This window comes from Cryphonectria parasitica (assembly GCF_011745365.1).
Source record: "Cryphonectria parasitica EP155 unplaced genomic scaffold M406scaffold_4, whole genome shotgun sequence".
Classification (NCBI taxonomy): domain Eukaryota; kingdom Fungi; phylum Ascomycota; class Sordariomycetes; order Diaporthales; family Cryphonectriaceae; genus Cryphonectria; species Cryphonectria parasitica.
The window spans coordinates 2,447,833-2,465,111 of NW_024468912.1; the positions used below are offsets into that span (position 1 = coordinate 2,447,833).

Below are 17,279 nucleotides of genomic sequence, written 5' to 3' on the forward strand. Positions count from 1 at the left end.
TAAATTGCAATAGTAAAATTCTTAAAGCTATAAACTAATATTCTCAGATAAATATAAAATATCTTATATAATCAAATCAAAGCTTTATAGAAGATCTTATAATTAATCAGATATTTCTAAACTATTTCTGCAAGAAATTCTTCTTAAAGAAATGCAAATTTCTTACAAATAAGTATTATTTATATAAGTTCAGAGAATAAAGAGAAGCAGTATTCTGAAGCATAGCAAGCGGAGATTAATGAAATTCTAAAGAAGAATGAAACTCTATATAGATATTATAGCTATAGATTGAAATTTTATAAAGCTTATAAATATATAGAATTCCGTATTATTATAAACTGTAGTATTTACTATGCTTTAGTATTAGCAAAGCTAGAATAGTATCTTAATAATTGCTTGGAATTTCTGAATTCTAGATTAAAATTAGTATTATATAATTAAATTATATTTGCTTAAAATAATTCCAAAAGCAATATAATCTGTTTAATTCTTAATCTTTATAAGAATTAGTAGCTAAAGAGTATTAAGAATTCTTGAATCTTTTGATATATTAGCTTGATTTAAGAGAATAAGAAATAGTATAAAGATTCTAAGATAGCTAAGAATAAGATATTATAAGAAGAAACTAATCTCATTTTCAGATATAATAATTAGTATAGAATTAATAATATTGAGATTTTTAGCAATGCTAATGAGATTCAAGTAGGAAAGTTATATCTTATTTCAGCTTAAGCTGAATTATACTTATTAAAGCTTTTCAGCATTAATGCTATAGGTATTAAGCTTATTCAAGCTCAGATAAATACAGATAAAGCAAAGAAGTATTATATTGAGAAGGCTGAGTATGATAATAGTGAGATTGAAGAAGATGCAAGTATAAGAACTGTTGAGATTCCTATATATTTCGGAAATATTGAATTAGAAGAATTTAATAAATAATCTAACAATTTGAATAGAGAGCTAACAGTTCAAGCTATTAGTAATAAGCTTCTGAATCAGTTTCTAAACTACTTATTAAAGATTTTAAGCTAAGAAATGATAATTATATTACTAGAATGGAAAGCTTATCTGATTTATAGTTTTCAAGAAGTTAGCTCTAAAGCTTGAAAAGTTATTAATTTTAATAATCAAACTAGCTTGAATCTATATAAGATAGATACTGCTGAATTAGCTAATTTATTGCAATATAAATCTAAAATCTTAATACTTTTCTAGCTTAAAGAGCTTATTAATAGTTAGATTATTAATACTCAGAATATTACTAAGTATTTTTTGAAACTAGCTTAATTATCTGCAGTTTAAGCTTTATTTCTTGTTGTTAAACCTAGCTATATTAAGCTTATTATTAATATAATTCAAGCTTTTAACAAATCCTCATTTCCTTCTATAATAGCTTTTATAACTGCTCTCAGCAGCATTCGAGATAAAAGTATTACTTCAGTAGCATATATCCTTCTGCAGCTAAGAGATAAAGAGAATAAATCTATATAAGCAATGCTGAATATAAATGCTGAAATAAGCTTAGTAGCTCTCTTTCTATATTTAAGCATGCACTTATTTTATATACTAATATCAAATATTATCTTATATATATATAATAAATTAGATATAGCACTTATTAAAATTCTTAAAACCAATATTTTCTATAGCAGCTTTTCTAAATAAGTAATATTCTATATTATTAATAATAAATTAATATTGCTAAATTATTCTATATTATTAGAAATGCTATTTATAATATAAATCAAGCTTTTCTTTAATTACTCTATTCTTGGATTTCTCTATACAAGCTTTGCTTTTGAAAAAGTATAACTGATTATTATAATTAGCAGTTAGAAACTTTTTAAAGGGAAGAATTCATACAGAATCATACCAAGAAACTGAGTGCTAGTAGCTATTCTAAGAAATGCAGAGCTATTAGCAGAGAAGTTGTTCCAGAATGAGTATTGTTAAAAGAGAAAGATATAGCTATAATATTTATATCTGAATAAGATATTGCAGCTATTATGAATGAGTTAATAGTAGAATTGATGAGAAGGAAGTTGAAGAAGAGTTGCTCTATAATGAATAAGGAAGAAGTAATTCAAGAGTCTTGCTTATATAGAATGCATAGCAGCTAGCGCTATTCATGCTAGCTATATTGTATAAGAAAGGAAAGAAAAGATATCTTAAGCTTAATTAATACTCTTTACAAGCTTAAAGATAAGAAGATTAAGCTAATTAATAATTTCTAGCTTAATAATTTAGTATTAAAAGGAATAATTAAATGAAAGCTTATTAAGATTGAAGAGATAAAATAAGCTTAGCAATTTATAAAGCTTATTAAGTATAATAAGTAAATTAAATCCAAGTTCAGCAATCTGAATCCTGATTAGCATCTGAAACTTAACTAGTAAGCTGCTATATAAGAGAAAAACTGTAAAGAATTTTCTAAAGCTGAGAAGGAAATATTCAAATATATATTAAGAAACAAAATCAAAGCTCTTATATAGAACTTTACTAAGATTGGAAAAATTATTGAGAAAGTAGCTCTTTTACAAGAAATCAGAACTATACTCTATAAGATCTTTCAAGCAAAGCATATTTCAATCTTCAATACTCTTAAGCTAAAGCTAATAAAGCTTCTGAAATAATATATTAAATAAGAAATTATTAAGAAAAGCTATATATTATATAGAAATAATTAATTTCTTATTATTAAAAAGAATAATAGCTTATATCTGATTAATAATGCTTAAAAGTATAATAAGTATAGCTTCAAGAATGCTTTTATGCTGTTTGCTTCAGATGAATTCTTGGAAAAGTTTGCTATATACAAGATTCTTTTATTATTTAACTTCTTTTTCGAATATAATCAAGTATAACTGCATTCTAATAACAAAGATATAATAATCTTTTTAATACTCTTAAGCTTATTCAGAATATATATTCTATTCCAGAATACTATTAATTCTATTGCTTAGTTTATAAAAATAATAATTAGATTTCTATATAATCTTATTTCTTATATATATTAGCTTTTTCTTAATAATATTTCTATTTATAGTTCTATAATAATCTATAGAAATGAAGAGATTTCGAGCTTTTTCGGAATATATAGATATATTGCTAAGTATATTAGAAATCTTAATAAGATTCTTATAAATATAGAGCTAGCTGAAGCTATAATCTTAGCATTTAAATTAGAATAATGCTAAATGAAAGTTAATATAATTGATTATATTATTAGTTCCAGCGGATAATAATCTTAGAATAGAAAAATAGAAAAGCTTTTAGCTTGAATAGAATGCAAGAATATTAAAGATATCTGCTCTTTTATCGAATTAGTTATCTATTATGCAGCTTGAATTTGAAACTTTGCAATTATTATTCAATTATTCTATAATCTTCTTAAGAAAGATATTGTATAAAAATGAGAAAAAGAATAAAAAGAAGCTATTACTATACTTATTTAAATACTTATATCTTATTCAGTTATTATTTCAATTGATTATAATACTAATGCTAGAAAGATTATTCTTATAATAAATACAAGCTTGTTAAGCTGAAATGCTATATTAATACAGATAGTAGAGAATAAATAAAAGCTAGCACATTTTATTAGTAAAATCTAAATAGTTGCAGTATAGAAGTATAATGCTACTAAGAGAAAGTATTGCGCTATTCTCTATGCTCTATAGTTTCTTTAGCAATATCTTTATAATTACTATTTTATTCTGAAAACTAATACTTGCATTCTAATAAACTAATTTAATAGAGGAATAAACAATATACTTAATGCTCTTCTGAACAGATGAATAGCAGTAATTAAGATATTTGACTTTATTATCAAATATATTCTTGGATTAAAGAATTCTATAGCTAATATTCTTTCTTAACTTTTATATTTAATGCTATTTAAGAAAAATAAAGATAGCAATATTAAGAACTAATATAATGCTTAGCTTAATAGTATAAACTTAGATAAAGCTAATCTAATATTACTGCTAAATCCAATTCTTTAGTAAATAGAATAATTGAAATAGTATATAGAGTTCTTATACTACAGAATTATTTTATTAAAACTCTTTAAGAAAGATTGCAAGAACTTCATAATAAAAGCATTAAAGCATCAAGTACTTAACTAAGCTCTGTAGCGCTATGCTAATGCGAAACTCTTATGCTAATGAATAATAGATAATTCTGATCTTTATTGCTGAATTATCAGAGAATATTATACTAAGTTTGAATATCGAGATCGAGATTCTATAATAGCTTATATCAAGTAACTCTACTACTGGAGAGATCTTTGGACAGATATAGCTAATACTATCTCGGATTGCAAGAAATATATAAAGTTCGATCCAAAGATATAAAAGAAAGGAATGATTCCAATCCTTTTAAATCAATTCTTTACAAGAATCAGCATTAATATTCAATATATAGCTAAGAATAGCGATTACAGATACCTTACAAAGGCTCGCTATAACCTAATCAGCTATATGCTTGCAAGACTTTTCAAGAAAGCTATAGCTGCAGAAATAAGAAAGTTTATTTTGAAAGAAATCATTCTTATATTCAAATGCTCTCTCAAAATTACTATTGATAAAGAATTAGAAAACAAAGCTGAGATAGCTAAGACTATTAGTTCTACTATTAACTCATTTATAATAACTATAATATTTCGTTCAGATATGAATATTATAGCTATATCTCTCTTTTTCAATAATATTTACTTTGGAACAATTTCTCTGCTAATAGCTCTGCATCTTTCAGAGTAGCTGCTAGTACTCAGTTTTTTAGTATAATTCTATATAAACTCTTCTTTTTAAAGAATTTCTAATTGCTAATTATAATAATCAGTTATACTTTTTCAAAAGCAAAGCTTATATAGAGAAATCCGGAGATAGAATAATTAAAGAAAAGCTTGATTTGCATTATAAATAGTATTTCTAATAATATAGAATAATTTAGCAATATTAATCTATTATTAATAATATAAAATATTATTTATTTAGAGAAGCTATTATAGAAAATATTAGTTTTAAGAACTCTAATAAGCATTATATCTAATCTATTATATATATATAAGATAATATTTAATATTAGTATATAAAATAAGCATATGCTTGAATACAGAAAGAGAGCTATTAAGCTTATTTCAATATCTATATTCAGCATTGCTTATACAGATTTATTCTCTTTATTTCTCAGCTGCAGAAGAATATATGTGTAATGAGCACTGCAGTAATCCGAAGATTCCAAAGTACACAAAGGGGTTTATGCTAACAAGAGCGGTATCAAAGTGTTAAGTTCTTGGATACGGAACCGTACAAGTTCTGAGAGGTAATGCAAGTGTTCACTGCCTTTGGGGCTATCAGAGTAAGAAAGTAATCTGATACTTAGATTGACAACTGAAGAGCTATATCCTGAATCTATCTAACGGTAATAAACGCACCCTTATATATTCAGCTCTTCAGTGTGAATATGTTGGATAGCAATATATCCAGGTTATCCTGCTAGCTCTGAATAGCACATATCCGAAGCTATCCTTCCTGATTGGTCGTGCTTATAACCCTATCCCTGGGTTATGTAATCCATGCTTTGTCAGAACGTTGGGTTCTTGACACCTGGTCCTTGTTACTCGTGACTTGTTTTGTGACCTGCATGTTGGATGGGTCATAACAATATGCTACTAAAGCAATACTTTTATCTCAGATGCTGCTAAGAGCAGTTATAAAAGCTGTTATAGAAGGAAATAAGAATCTATTAAAAGCTCGAATTATATTAACAATAAGCTTAATATAGCTAGATTTAGCAATAAGAAATAAAGCTTAAATTGCAGATAGTTAAGCTAGTTTTGAAAAGTACTTAGTAATATTTTAAGTATTAATAATCTGATTATTAATAAGCTTTTTAAGCTAGAAAAATATTAAGATTCCGGATTTATGCTGCAATAAATTAGCTGATTTAGCAGTATTTATTTTATGCAGATCTAAGCTAGTTTGATTATTAAGATTAATAATTTTTCAAACTTCAAAGCTAACTTCTTAAAAGCTATGAATTAGATAAGCTTTCTATTCTAATAATATAATTATTATTTCTCAGCTTAAGATCTTTAATAAATAATCTAGAAACTAATTCAGAAGCTTATTATTAATAGCTTGAATTATTAGCTTTCTGTTCAGACTATTGAATTGCTTATTAGATTTCTCTAATTCAATATTTTCAAAATATATAAGAATCTTAACAGTTCTTATACTTGCATTTCTTTTAATCTCATTATTATTATATTCAGCTTTCTTAATATAGCGCTTCTTTGCTTTACTAGCATTTATCTAAGCTTAAATAAGCTTAATATTTATAGTATTAATACTGAGAAGCTTTAATAGATATAATTCAGCTTAAGCTAAAATAAAATATAACTTCTTTACTTGAATCTTACTAGCATTGCTAAGAATCTTAATATTATTAATTCTATACTAATTATTATATTTGAAAATAGAATTAATTTCTTCTTATAATATCTTATTCTTAGCTATCTTAGAATCTCTATACTATTTCTTATTTTCTTAAACTAAGCTGATATATTAAGAGATTCAAGAATTCTTAATACTCTTTAGCTATTAATTCTTATAGAAACTAAGAATTAGATGAATTATATTGTTTTTAAAGTTATTTTAAGCAAATATAATCTAGCTATATAATATTAGTTTTGATTTAGAATTTAGAAATTCTAAGCAATTACTAAGATATTATTCTAGCTTTGCTAATGCTAAAGTATAGCAAATGCTATAGTTTATAATAATATAAAGTTTTATATATTTATAAGCTTTATAAAACTTCGATCTATAGCTATAATATCTATACAGAGTTTTATTCTTCTTTAGAATTTTATTAATTTCTGCTTATTATGCTTCAGAATACTGCTTACTCTTATTCTTCGAACTTATATAAATAATATCTATCTATAAGAAATTTGTATTTCTCTAAGAAGAATTTCTTATAAAAATAGTTTAAAGATATCTAATTAGTTATAAGATCTTTTATAAAGCTTTGATTTGATTATATAAGATATCTTATATTTATCTAAAAGTATTAGTTTATAGCTTTAAGAATTTTGCTATTATAATTTAGTTAATATAGAATTGCTTTATTATTAAAGCTAACTAGTTATATTCTTAGTTGCTCTTTTAAGCAAATTTAGTTTTTAAGATTTACTTGATTAATTTAAGCTAAGCTTATTAATTATAAGTTAATTATTAAAATAGTTAATAGTATGATAGTTCTACTGCTTATTCTAATGAATTTATTAGTTAATTAGAAGTATTATATATTGAATGTGAAATAGAAATAAGCTATATTTAATTAAGAACTAGCTAAGATGAAAGTATAGGAAAATCTTGGAATTGAGCTTATTAATAAAGTTAAAGATTAGTAATACTGAAAGCAAGTTAGTTTTGAGTTTTCTTTTAAAGTGCTTTATAATAAACTTTCAATAGCTTTTCTATAAGATAAGGCTACTTCTTATTACTAATGCTTTCAGCAGTAATATTATGATTAGCTTAGAAGCGCTTAATTCAGATTAAAGAGAGCTTCATTCATACTTCTGCTATAGATTGATTATTTCTAATCTTAAGATAAGTAAGAGCATTATTATAATCTATAATAAATAATTAGAAGCTAGCAGCATTAGTAATAAAATAATTATTAATAATATTTAGATACTTCTGCTTAGGAATATATATTTAAAGATAGTTTCAAAAGCAATAAGCAATCAATAGTTGCTTTTTCTATTTATTTCAAGTTTTAGCGCTTATAATAAATCTTTTTATTTCTTTAGCAATAATTATATTTATATAAAAGCTTTTTATAAAATTAAATACTTAAATATTATTAATTTCTTTAATCTAATGCTACTAATTAAATTGCTTTAGCTATAAGAAGATTTTTATATAAGCAAATAATATTAATCTACTATTAGCAAGCTTACTATAAAAGAAGAATCTGAAATTCTAATTATAATAATTATTAGCTAAATAATTAGCTAAACTGAGTATCTGATTAGAAGAGCTTTCAGATATAAAAGCTATCTTTCCTCTTGATTATTACTTCCTTCGATATTTCTTTGCCTTTCTAATCCAAAGTTCTTGAGTTGAGAATGCTATAGCTGGAATGCTTTTTATATTCTGCAGAAAATAATACTATAAAGATTGAGAGAGTTTAGATGCTTAAGAGAGATTCAGTTTATAAGTAAAGTATGTATAAGATCTGTCTTATAATGAATAATAAAAGATTAAGTTAGCTATTTTATATTATACTAAAATTTTCTTTATTAATAATTCTACTAATTAATAGAAGCATTTTTAATTAAATATAAGATATTAATTAAAATTTGATATTAGATAATATTATTATAATTCTTAATTTCTATTTCTTATATATATTAATAGTTTCTTATTTTCATCTTTTTATATTCTTTGCTTTTGAAATAATATAACTAGCAAGCTTTTGATTCAAAGAATTAATATAGCTAAATATATTCAAATAAAGCATACTAATTAGATTATTATAAGAAGTATAGATCTTATTAATTATACTATTTTTCTTTATAAAGTATTATTTATTAAAAGCATTCTATTTTATAATTTAATCATAAATTCATATCTAATATAGTTAAACTTTCTGCTGCAGCTTATATAAGTTTAAGCTATATCAGCTTCTATATAGAATTATTAATTAATATAAGAAATATTGAAAAAGAAATTTGTTTCTTTGTAATATTAGCTTGCAAGCTTAATATATCATTTATTAGCTTATAATCAGAACTCATACCACTCCTCCTCTATCTACTCATCTTCCTTCTACAAGAGATTTCAAGCATAATCCAGAGTTTAGACATAATGTACAGCTTGTTATATAAGCATAATAGATAAAAGAAATAAAAAAGCTTAGCAGGGAAAAAGAATGCATCTATTTATAAAATAAACTTGCTGCTTTTACTAATTCTTACAAACTATAATGCAAACAGCCCTAAGCTACCAGCCTAAACAGCTAAATTCATACTTACCGCATCATTGAATCAGAACTAGAGCGCTGTTGCTCTCAAAAGAAAAAAAAAAGAAACAAACAGCTGCTAAAGCAATAAGCAAGAGCTCATGCAATCCAAGCATGCCTATACAGATGAGAATAGCAAACTAAGACTGTACAGGCACAAGAACAGAGTGAAAAACCTGTCTTAAACCTGTTCAAAGGGTTCAAAATTGAAAAGAAGAGAAAGAATGCTTGATTGTTGCTTATAGCTAAAGAATTTGAAAAGTGAGTAGTATTCTTTATATGTATGAGAATCCTTTGATCCACTGTACTCCATGTTTCATGAACTACCACCCTGGCCACCACAATACTAATAGTTTAATTGATTCGAGAATTATATTCTTTAAGCTATAAAAGCTTCAAAATCAGCTTATGCTATATTATATCTGTAATATTAAAGGAAACTTTGATTATATATTCTTGGATTAAGATAAATAGATAATTAGTTTCTATATCGATTATATCTTAATTATATATAACAGATTATTCTTTTATAGTGCTAAGAATATATAGCTACTTCTTTCATTTCCATTGTAATTATATCTGATTAATGATATATAGAAATATAAAGTTTCTCTAAGTACTACTATTCAAGAATATGCTATACTTATATTTACGAATATATATACTAAGCTTAATATAAATATAATCTGCTTTAGAAGCTTTATATAGAAACTATTCTAATCTAATTATCTATAATTTCTTTATAGATAATTCTAGCTTTTTAAGATCTTTGAAAACTATTTATTCTTCTTTCATACTTATATAGCTACTTCTTAAGCAAGCTTTTTAGCTTGCTTTTACTTATATTATTATTACTTCTAATTATCTTTCTATTAATGCTAATTATAGATCTTATTATTAATATAAATTATATAGAGTATTATCTTGTATTGCTACTATTCTATCTTCTTATTTATACATTGCTTAGAGCAGTTATCTAGTAGCTTAATATATGTATTATTATGCTATTTATTGAGAACTTCTCTGAAGCAAAGCTTCTCTGCTTTAATAGCCTGAAGAATTTGTTCTGATTCTCTAATAAAGAACTATTTGTATTACATCTTTTCTACAAAATGTATTCTGCAGCTATAGTAAATACAGAAGATTTATGCTAGTTTGTAATATAAATTGTAAAATAAGCTGATTTAAGAGTTCTTATTCTATTATATCTCAGTATTTTGCAAGAGAATACAGATAAAGAGTTCTTCTAATTCTATCTTATAAACAAGATATTCAATCTATATTATTTTCTTATTCTATTCAATATTGAAGAGAAATCTTCTCTTCCGAACTTCTGTAGAGCTATTGAGTTCGCTGTTCTCGAAAAACCCTTATAGATTGCTGAATTATCCTCTTTAGCTTGATTTCTCTGTTGCTCTAGAGATATTTTCAGTATTATTCAGATATTTATACGATTAGCTAAGAGAGTATCATTCCTTATTTATATTTCTAGCTATAGTGCTTAGTACAAGCAATAGAGAGTAATAAAGAATGCTATTGCTAAGTTCTATCTCTAGCATCTGAATGCTTTGTTCAATAATATTGAAGCAACTTAAGTTATTACTGCTTATAGTTATACTGAGCATATTTTCTCATCTTTCTATTGCTACTTGCTTGTAGCGCCTGAGTTTTTAGAAGAACTATTCTAAGCTTTTCTTATTCGAAAGATATATTAAGCAGTTATTATTATAGCAGAATATTCAGCTGAGACTTCTGTAATCAATAGAATCTAATACTTGCTTTAAGGAGATATTTTTGCTTAGTTGATTGAATTTCTATTATTAAGCAATATTTACTTAGTATTCTTCTTGAATAGATTGCTATTTGTTTCTTCTGAATTAATAGCAGTTATATAAGATATGCTTTTATTTGTTACAGTTATAGCAAGTAATACTATTCTTTCTGCTATACTATTTGTTAGCAGTATTAAGCTTTATAAAGCTAGCATATATAATGCTACTCTAAGCTATGCTGCTATATTAATTATTATTCTTATATTGGAGTTTCTTGCTTATATTAGCTAAAAATCTCTAAGTTTAGCTTTCTTTCTTCTTGAATTTCTTTATTTATTATTTATATAAATAGTTATTAATATAGATTGCTTAGTTTAAGAATATTGCAAAGTTCTTCAGCTAATTCTATTTGAAGATCTTATTTTTAATATCATTCTTAAGTTTCTTGTAATAATATTCTATAAGATTCTTATCTTTCTATAGAAATTATACTAAGAATTATTTAAATCTAATTATATAAGTAGAAGCTGATTTGATTTGCTTAAGATTTATAAGCTATTAAGCTATAATATATTCTTTATTAAAATTATTAAAGATTTTCTTAAAAGCTTTCTTAAAGCTTGCAAAAAAATCAAATATATTCTTAATGCTCTGAATATATATATTAGAATTATTCTAATACTCTAAGTAGTTATATAAAAAAGATTTGTATTAGATAAGAATATTCTTTTCGAAATGAGTTTCTGCAAGAATAACTTTCTCAGATTTCTTAGTAAACTGAATTATATAATGCAAAAAGTATACTCTGCAATAAGTAAGAAACTTATATAATATTTTTTAATTGCTATTATATATAATAAGCTTATTTATCTTATATGCTTTCTTAGTATTATTAGCAATTATAGAGATAAGCTGCATCTGCTGAGCTTATTAAGCTTGTTAAGCTAGCTGAGCTTGCTGGTTAGCAATAGTAGTGCTCTGAGCCTGCTGCTGGTTGTGCAGATTCTAGATATGCTGAGTAAGCTGGTATATCTGATTAATCAGTTCTTTCTAAGTAGGGATGTACAAGAATGAAGAGAATTCTTAAGAAGCTATTGTATTCTGTATTGCTCAAGAGGGTAATACTGAACTATTCTTGAATAAGAATTATTAAAATATAATAATATACTGCAGTATAATGAGCACTACAGTAATCCGAAGATTCCAAAGTATACAAAGAGGTTTATGCTAACAAGAGCAGTATCAAAGTATCAAATCCTTAAATACGGAACTGTACAAGTTCTGAGAGATGATGCAAGTATTCACTGCCTTTGGAGCTATCAGAGTAAGAGAGTAATCTGATACTTAGATTAATAACTAAAGAGCTATATATTGAATTTATCTAAGAATAAGAAATGTATAGTTATATATTCAGCTCTTTAGTATGAATATATTGAATAGCAGCATATTCAAGTTATTCTATTAGCTCTGGATAGCATATATTCAGAGCTATTCTTTCTAATTAATTATGCTTATAATCCTATCTCTGGATTATATAATCAATGCTTTATTAGAATATTGGATTCTTAATATCTAGTTCTTATTGCTTATAATCTATTTTGTAATCTGCATGTTGAATGAATTATAATATCATCTCCCTTTTATTAGTTATTGCTCTTAACAATCTTTTGTAAGTATTCTGATAAGTTCTCTGTATATATAATCTTATCTTTCTAATTGAGATGTTGAACAGAATTAATAAATCTCATTCTCAGTTCGAGAAAACTAAATAAAAGAATTCCCTTCTCTTCTTAATTCTCAAAAACGCTATTACTATGCTTTTCTATTCTTTTTGCAAGAATTATAGTATTCAGTTCTATTAAGTTTCTATTGAGGATTTCTTCTGTTGTGCTGAATGTATTTGCTTAAGCTGCTCTTAGTGCAATGTTCAGAGGCTGAGTGTAGTGGAAATTTGCTGAATAGGCATTCAATATTAGTATCTAAAGAATTAATTCGAGAGTGCTAAGAAGCAGCTATATAATGCTGCTATAGAGATAGAGCGCTTGCGGAAGCAGAAGCATTTATAGTTTGAGAGAATAATAAAAGCTATTTGCTGAAGTCTTTCTAGCGTGAAGGAGCTGGAATGTAAGAAGGCTGAAAAGGAGTGAGCTTGTATTGCTGCTGAGATTCGTTCTGTGATTGCAGAGGAATTTGCTGTGGTTGCTGGGGATTCTTCTTTCGAGAGTTTTGATTGGAATTCTGTAGATGTAGGGAATTCTGTAGTGGATTGGTTGGATTTTCTGGAGAGTGAGATTTCTGAGATCTCTGGATCTCAGTCTGGAATAGAGCAATTATCCTAAGTGCTGGTTTTCCTTTCTCTTTCAATACTTAGCTATTCTTTCCTAAGCATTCTTAATATTTTTCTGTAATTCTTATAAGTTTTCATCTGCTGAATAATCTTTCTACTTAATAAGATATTCTCTTGTATTATTTGTACTTCTATGCTTAAGAATTTTCCCTACTTTATATTCTGATTTATTGTTTTCTATTTCTGCTATATTATTTATTAGTATTTCCTATACTGCTGATTCTAGCAGTAAGATATAGAAAACTGAGTATATTCTCATCTTATAAGATAATACTAATTTATAATTAATTAGAAAAATCTTTTATAAGATTTTGAATAGTTCTAACTTCTTGTAATCAAATTTATTGCTAAGCTTGATTATCTTAATATTTTTCTAAAGTAAATAAATCTTATCTTTTTTCTATAGAATTAGTTCTTCAATTTTTTTAGAGTTTGTATATTGTAATATTTGATTCTAAATGAACTATAATTCTAATTAGAATTCTTTCTAAACTTTCTTAATCTTCTTAACTCTTTTATCTGCAGCTTTTATATCTGCTTCTAATAATACTTTATAATAAGCTATTGAGTTATATTTGTAAAGTATAAAGAATAATAATTTCTTTGTTATACTTATATCTGTATTATTATAAGCAAACTGTACAAGAAGCAATAGATTAATCTAATTATTCTATTTCTAGTTAATATAGTATTGAAGATATTATTTGATAATCTAATTTATTCTTTCTATTTATTTATCTATTTGCAGATAAAATGCTATAAATATCTTATAATGTATTCCAAGCTATTTTATAAGCAAAGTTTAAAATTTTGAATTAAACTTTCTATTTCTATTAGAGATTACTTCTTCTAGTATGCTATAGTTAGCAATAATCATTCTGAGAAATATATATGCAAGTTCTTCTGCTATACTGCTTTCCTTATAGAAAAGAAAGTAAATATACTTGCTCAGTTTGCAAATTACTACTAGAATGCTATTATATTATATTTTAATTAAGAGTTCTTATAAGAGAAATAGCTTAATAATAAAGTTTAAACTAATAAATTGCTAAATAATTATAAATACTAATAAGAAATGCAGTAGTTTATAAAGCTTATATCTTTCTGCTTTATTCTTCTTATAGCTATTATATTATTGTAAAATATTTTTAATTCTTTTCCTAAAGCTTAATAAATTCTAGTATCTTTTAATATATTCATAGATTGCTCTAACTCTCTAATGCTTATATGCTGATACACTATATACATTCTTGATATAGCTGTTTTGTTTATCTAGAGTTATTAATTCTGGATTCTTTTCTGAAGATTCAATTCTGAAGATAGCATTCAGCTTTCTATATATATTAATAAGATTTTCTAACTCATCTTAAGCAAAAATGTTCTGTATATCTGAGAAATCTATATCTTAATAATCTATTCTCTTGCTAAGAGCATTTGCTTATTTATTTTCTAAGCTTTTGCAGTATACAATTCTAAAGTTAAACTATAAAAGGAATTCTGCTTATCTAATTTGTTGCTTATTCAAGATTTTGATTATTATAAATGTAATCAAGTTTTTGTAATTCAAATGAACAATAATCTAGTATTATGTACTAATAAGATAGTATTGCTACTTCTTAAAAGCTTTTATTATTGCTATAAGTTTCTAATCAGAGATTTTATAGTTAATTTCTGAGCTATTCAACTTCTTTGAAAAGTTGCTTATAATCCTTAAACGCTCTTAATCATCTTATTAACTGAATTATTCTCTGAATGCATATTCTGATATATTAATCTTAATTTTAAAAGATTTATAAGAGTTTGCTTTATATAGAATTGATTCTAAGATAATACGCTTAATAATCTCATTGAAAGCTTCTTATTTTTTGAAGATTCATTCGAAAAGCTGCTTTTTTTTAATGAGATTTGTAAGAGAATATGCAATCCAGCTGTAATTCTTAATAAACTGCTTATAGAAGTTGATATATTCGAGAAAAAACTTAACATCTCTAATATTCCTAGAAATTAATCAGTTTCTAATAGCTTCTACTTTGCTCTTCTGTAGCTTAATACATCCTAGCTTAATTATAAATCCGAGATAGTTAATCTTTTGTATATAAAAGTAACTCTTTGCAGATTTTATAAGAAGTTTCGCATTCTGGAGTATTTGCAATACTATTTCTATATATTTCTTATATTCTTCCAATATTCGAGAGTAAATAAAAATATTATTGAGATAAGCAATAATGAACTGATTCAGATGCTTGTATAGAATATGATTGATTATTTCCTGAAATAAAGCTAGAATGTTTATTAAACTGAAGAGCATAATTAAATATTTATAGTATTTATAGCATATTCTGAAAGCAGTTTTCCATTCTTCTTCTTTCTTTACTCTAATCAGATTGTAAGCTTCTTTTAGATCTAGAGCTGTAAACTATTATACTTCTTATAGCTTATCTCGTAATTTCTTAATGAGTAATAATAAGTATTAGTTTTTAATTATAATATTGTTAAGTTGCTTATAATCAATATATAGTCTGAGCTTGCTATTCTTTTTTGATATGAATAGAATAGGATATTCTGTTGATAACTGCAATAGTTGTATATATCTCTTTTTGAAGTTTTCATTGAAATACTTTCTAAGCGCTTCTAGTTATATCTTATTTAGTTTATAAATAGAAAAGAATTTGAGCTATTTCTTTTCTTATAGTAAGATCTTGTGATTATATAAGCTGTATTCTGATAATTCTGTATTTAATTCTTCTTGAAATAGTTTCTCGAACTTGTAATATTCTTATAGAATGTTTGCAAATATTAATTCTAATCTATATGCTATTTCTGCTATCTGAAGGAATAATAAGTACTATTGAGTATGCTTCTTTTCGTTTATTGTTTTTAATAATATTTTTGAGAGCCTTGAGCATTCGCTTCAGGCTGAACTAAGCGCTCGAAAGCCTAATTCCGAGGTTTTTCTCGTATAAATCTATAATTCACTTTCTAAAGCTTTTCCTTATTTGTAATGAGCACTGCAGTAATCCGAAGATTCCTAAGTACACGAGAGGTTTATGCTAACAAGAGCAGTATCAAAGTATCAAGTCCTTGAATACGGAACTGTACAAGTTCTGATGAGCGATGCAAGTATTCACTGCCTTTGAAGCTACTCAATATAGAAAACTGAATACTTAGATTAACAACTGAAGAACTATCTGAAGGAAATCTATCTAACAGTAGGAAATGTAAACCTTCATATACTTGATTCTTCAGTTCGGATAGATAGGATCAATGTTAATTCCATCGATTTCTTCGTTAACAGAATAGATATCGACTATATTTATCTGCTAATAACCCTAACTCTTGATTATATAATCTTCGGTTGGTTCCTTGTAACGTGTTTCAGCTCTGCTGGTTCCTATTAGCCTGTTCTTGTAACCTTGCTTGGTGTTGGCAGTGTTAGTTTATAACATTATCTTCCTTCTGTAGTCTTTCGTTCCGAAAGTTCTTTCATAAGTTATTCCTTATTCTGATAGCATTGATCATACTTTCCTGATTTATCATATCGAGCAGAATCAGTTCTCATCGTATTGCTAAGCCTTATTCTCATTCTTCACAGAAATCATCCCTTCTTTCTGCTATAGCTACCTTTGGCTCCCTTTCGCTCATGCCTTGCTCATACTGCGAAGATTACAATCTTTCAGCTGAGTATAAGATTGCCGAATCCGAATCTTCCCATTATCAGACCTATATACATCTGAGTTTATCGAATTGCAATGTTTGTAATCTAATGCCTGCACAATTGAATCGCATAATCGCTTAACATTATTGCCTGGAAGCAGAGATGGAAGCAATCGAAGAGGAAGCTGCTAAGCTGAATGCTAAACTCCTTAAGCTGCGCAAGCAGAAAAGGATATAATATGAAAAGATGATATGCGCTGTTCGTCGGAATATTAATAATATGAAGAAGCTGGAATGTAAGAAAGCTAAGAAGAAGCAAGCTTGCATTGCTGCCGGAGTTCGTTCTGTAGTTGCAGAGGAATCTGCTATAATTGCTAGAGATTCTTCTTTTAAGAGTTTTAACTGGAATTCCGTAAATATAAGGAATGCAGTAGTAGATTAGTCGGGTTTTCTGGAGAGCGAGATCTCTG

The 17,279-nt window shown here is 25.7% G+C and overlaps 2 protein-coding genes across 2 annotated transcripts; one reads left to right on the plus strand and one right to left on the minus strand.

The window, feature by feature from the left end:
- Positions 1 to 15,625: 15,625 nt before the first annotated feature.
- M406DRAFT_255976 (uncharacterized protein) lies at positions 15,626 to 15,781 on the minus strand (the record flags this gene model as incomplete). Its single annotated transcript, XM_040917069.1, has 1 exon — positions 15,626 to 15,781. A coding segment is annotated over one exon (156 nt), but the record flags the coding sequence as incomplete, so codon positions are not given.
- Positions 15,782 to 16,708: 927 nt separating this feature from the next.
- Positions 16,709 to 16,951, plus strand: M406DRAFT_256677 (uncharacterized protein; the record flags this gene model as incomplete). Its single annotated transcript, XM_040917116.1, has 1 exon — positions 16,709 to 16,951. A coding segment is annotated over one exon (243 nt), but the record flags the coding sequence as incomplete, so codon positions are not given.
- Between the last annotated feature and the right edge of the window lie 328 nt (positions 16,952 to 17,279).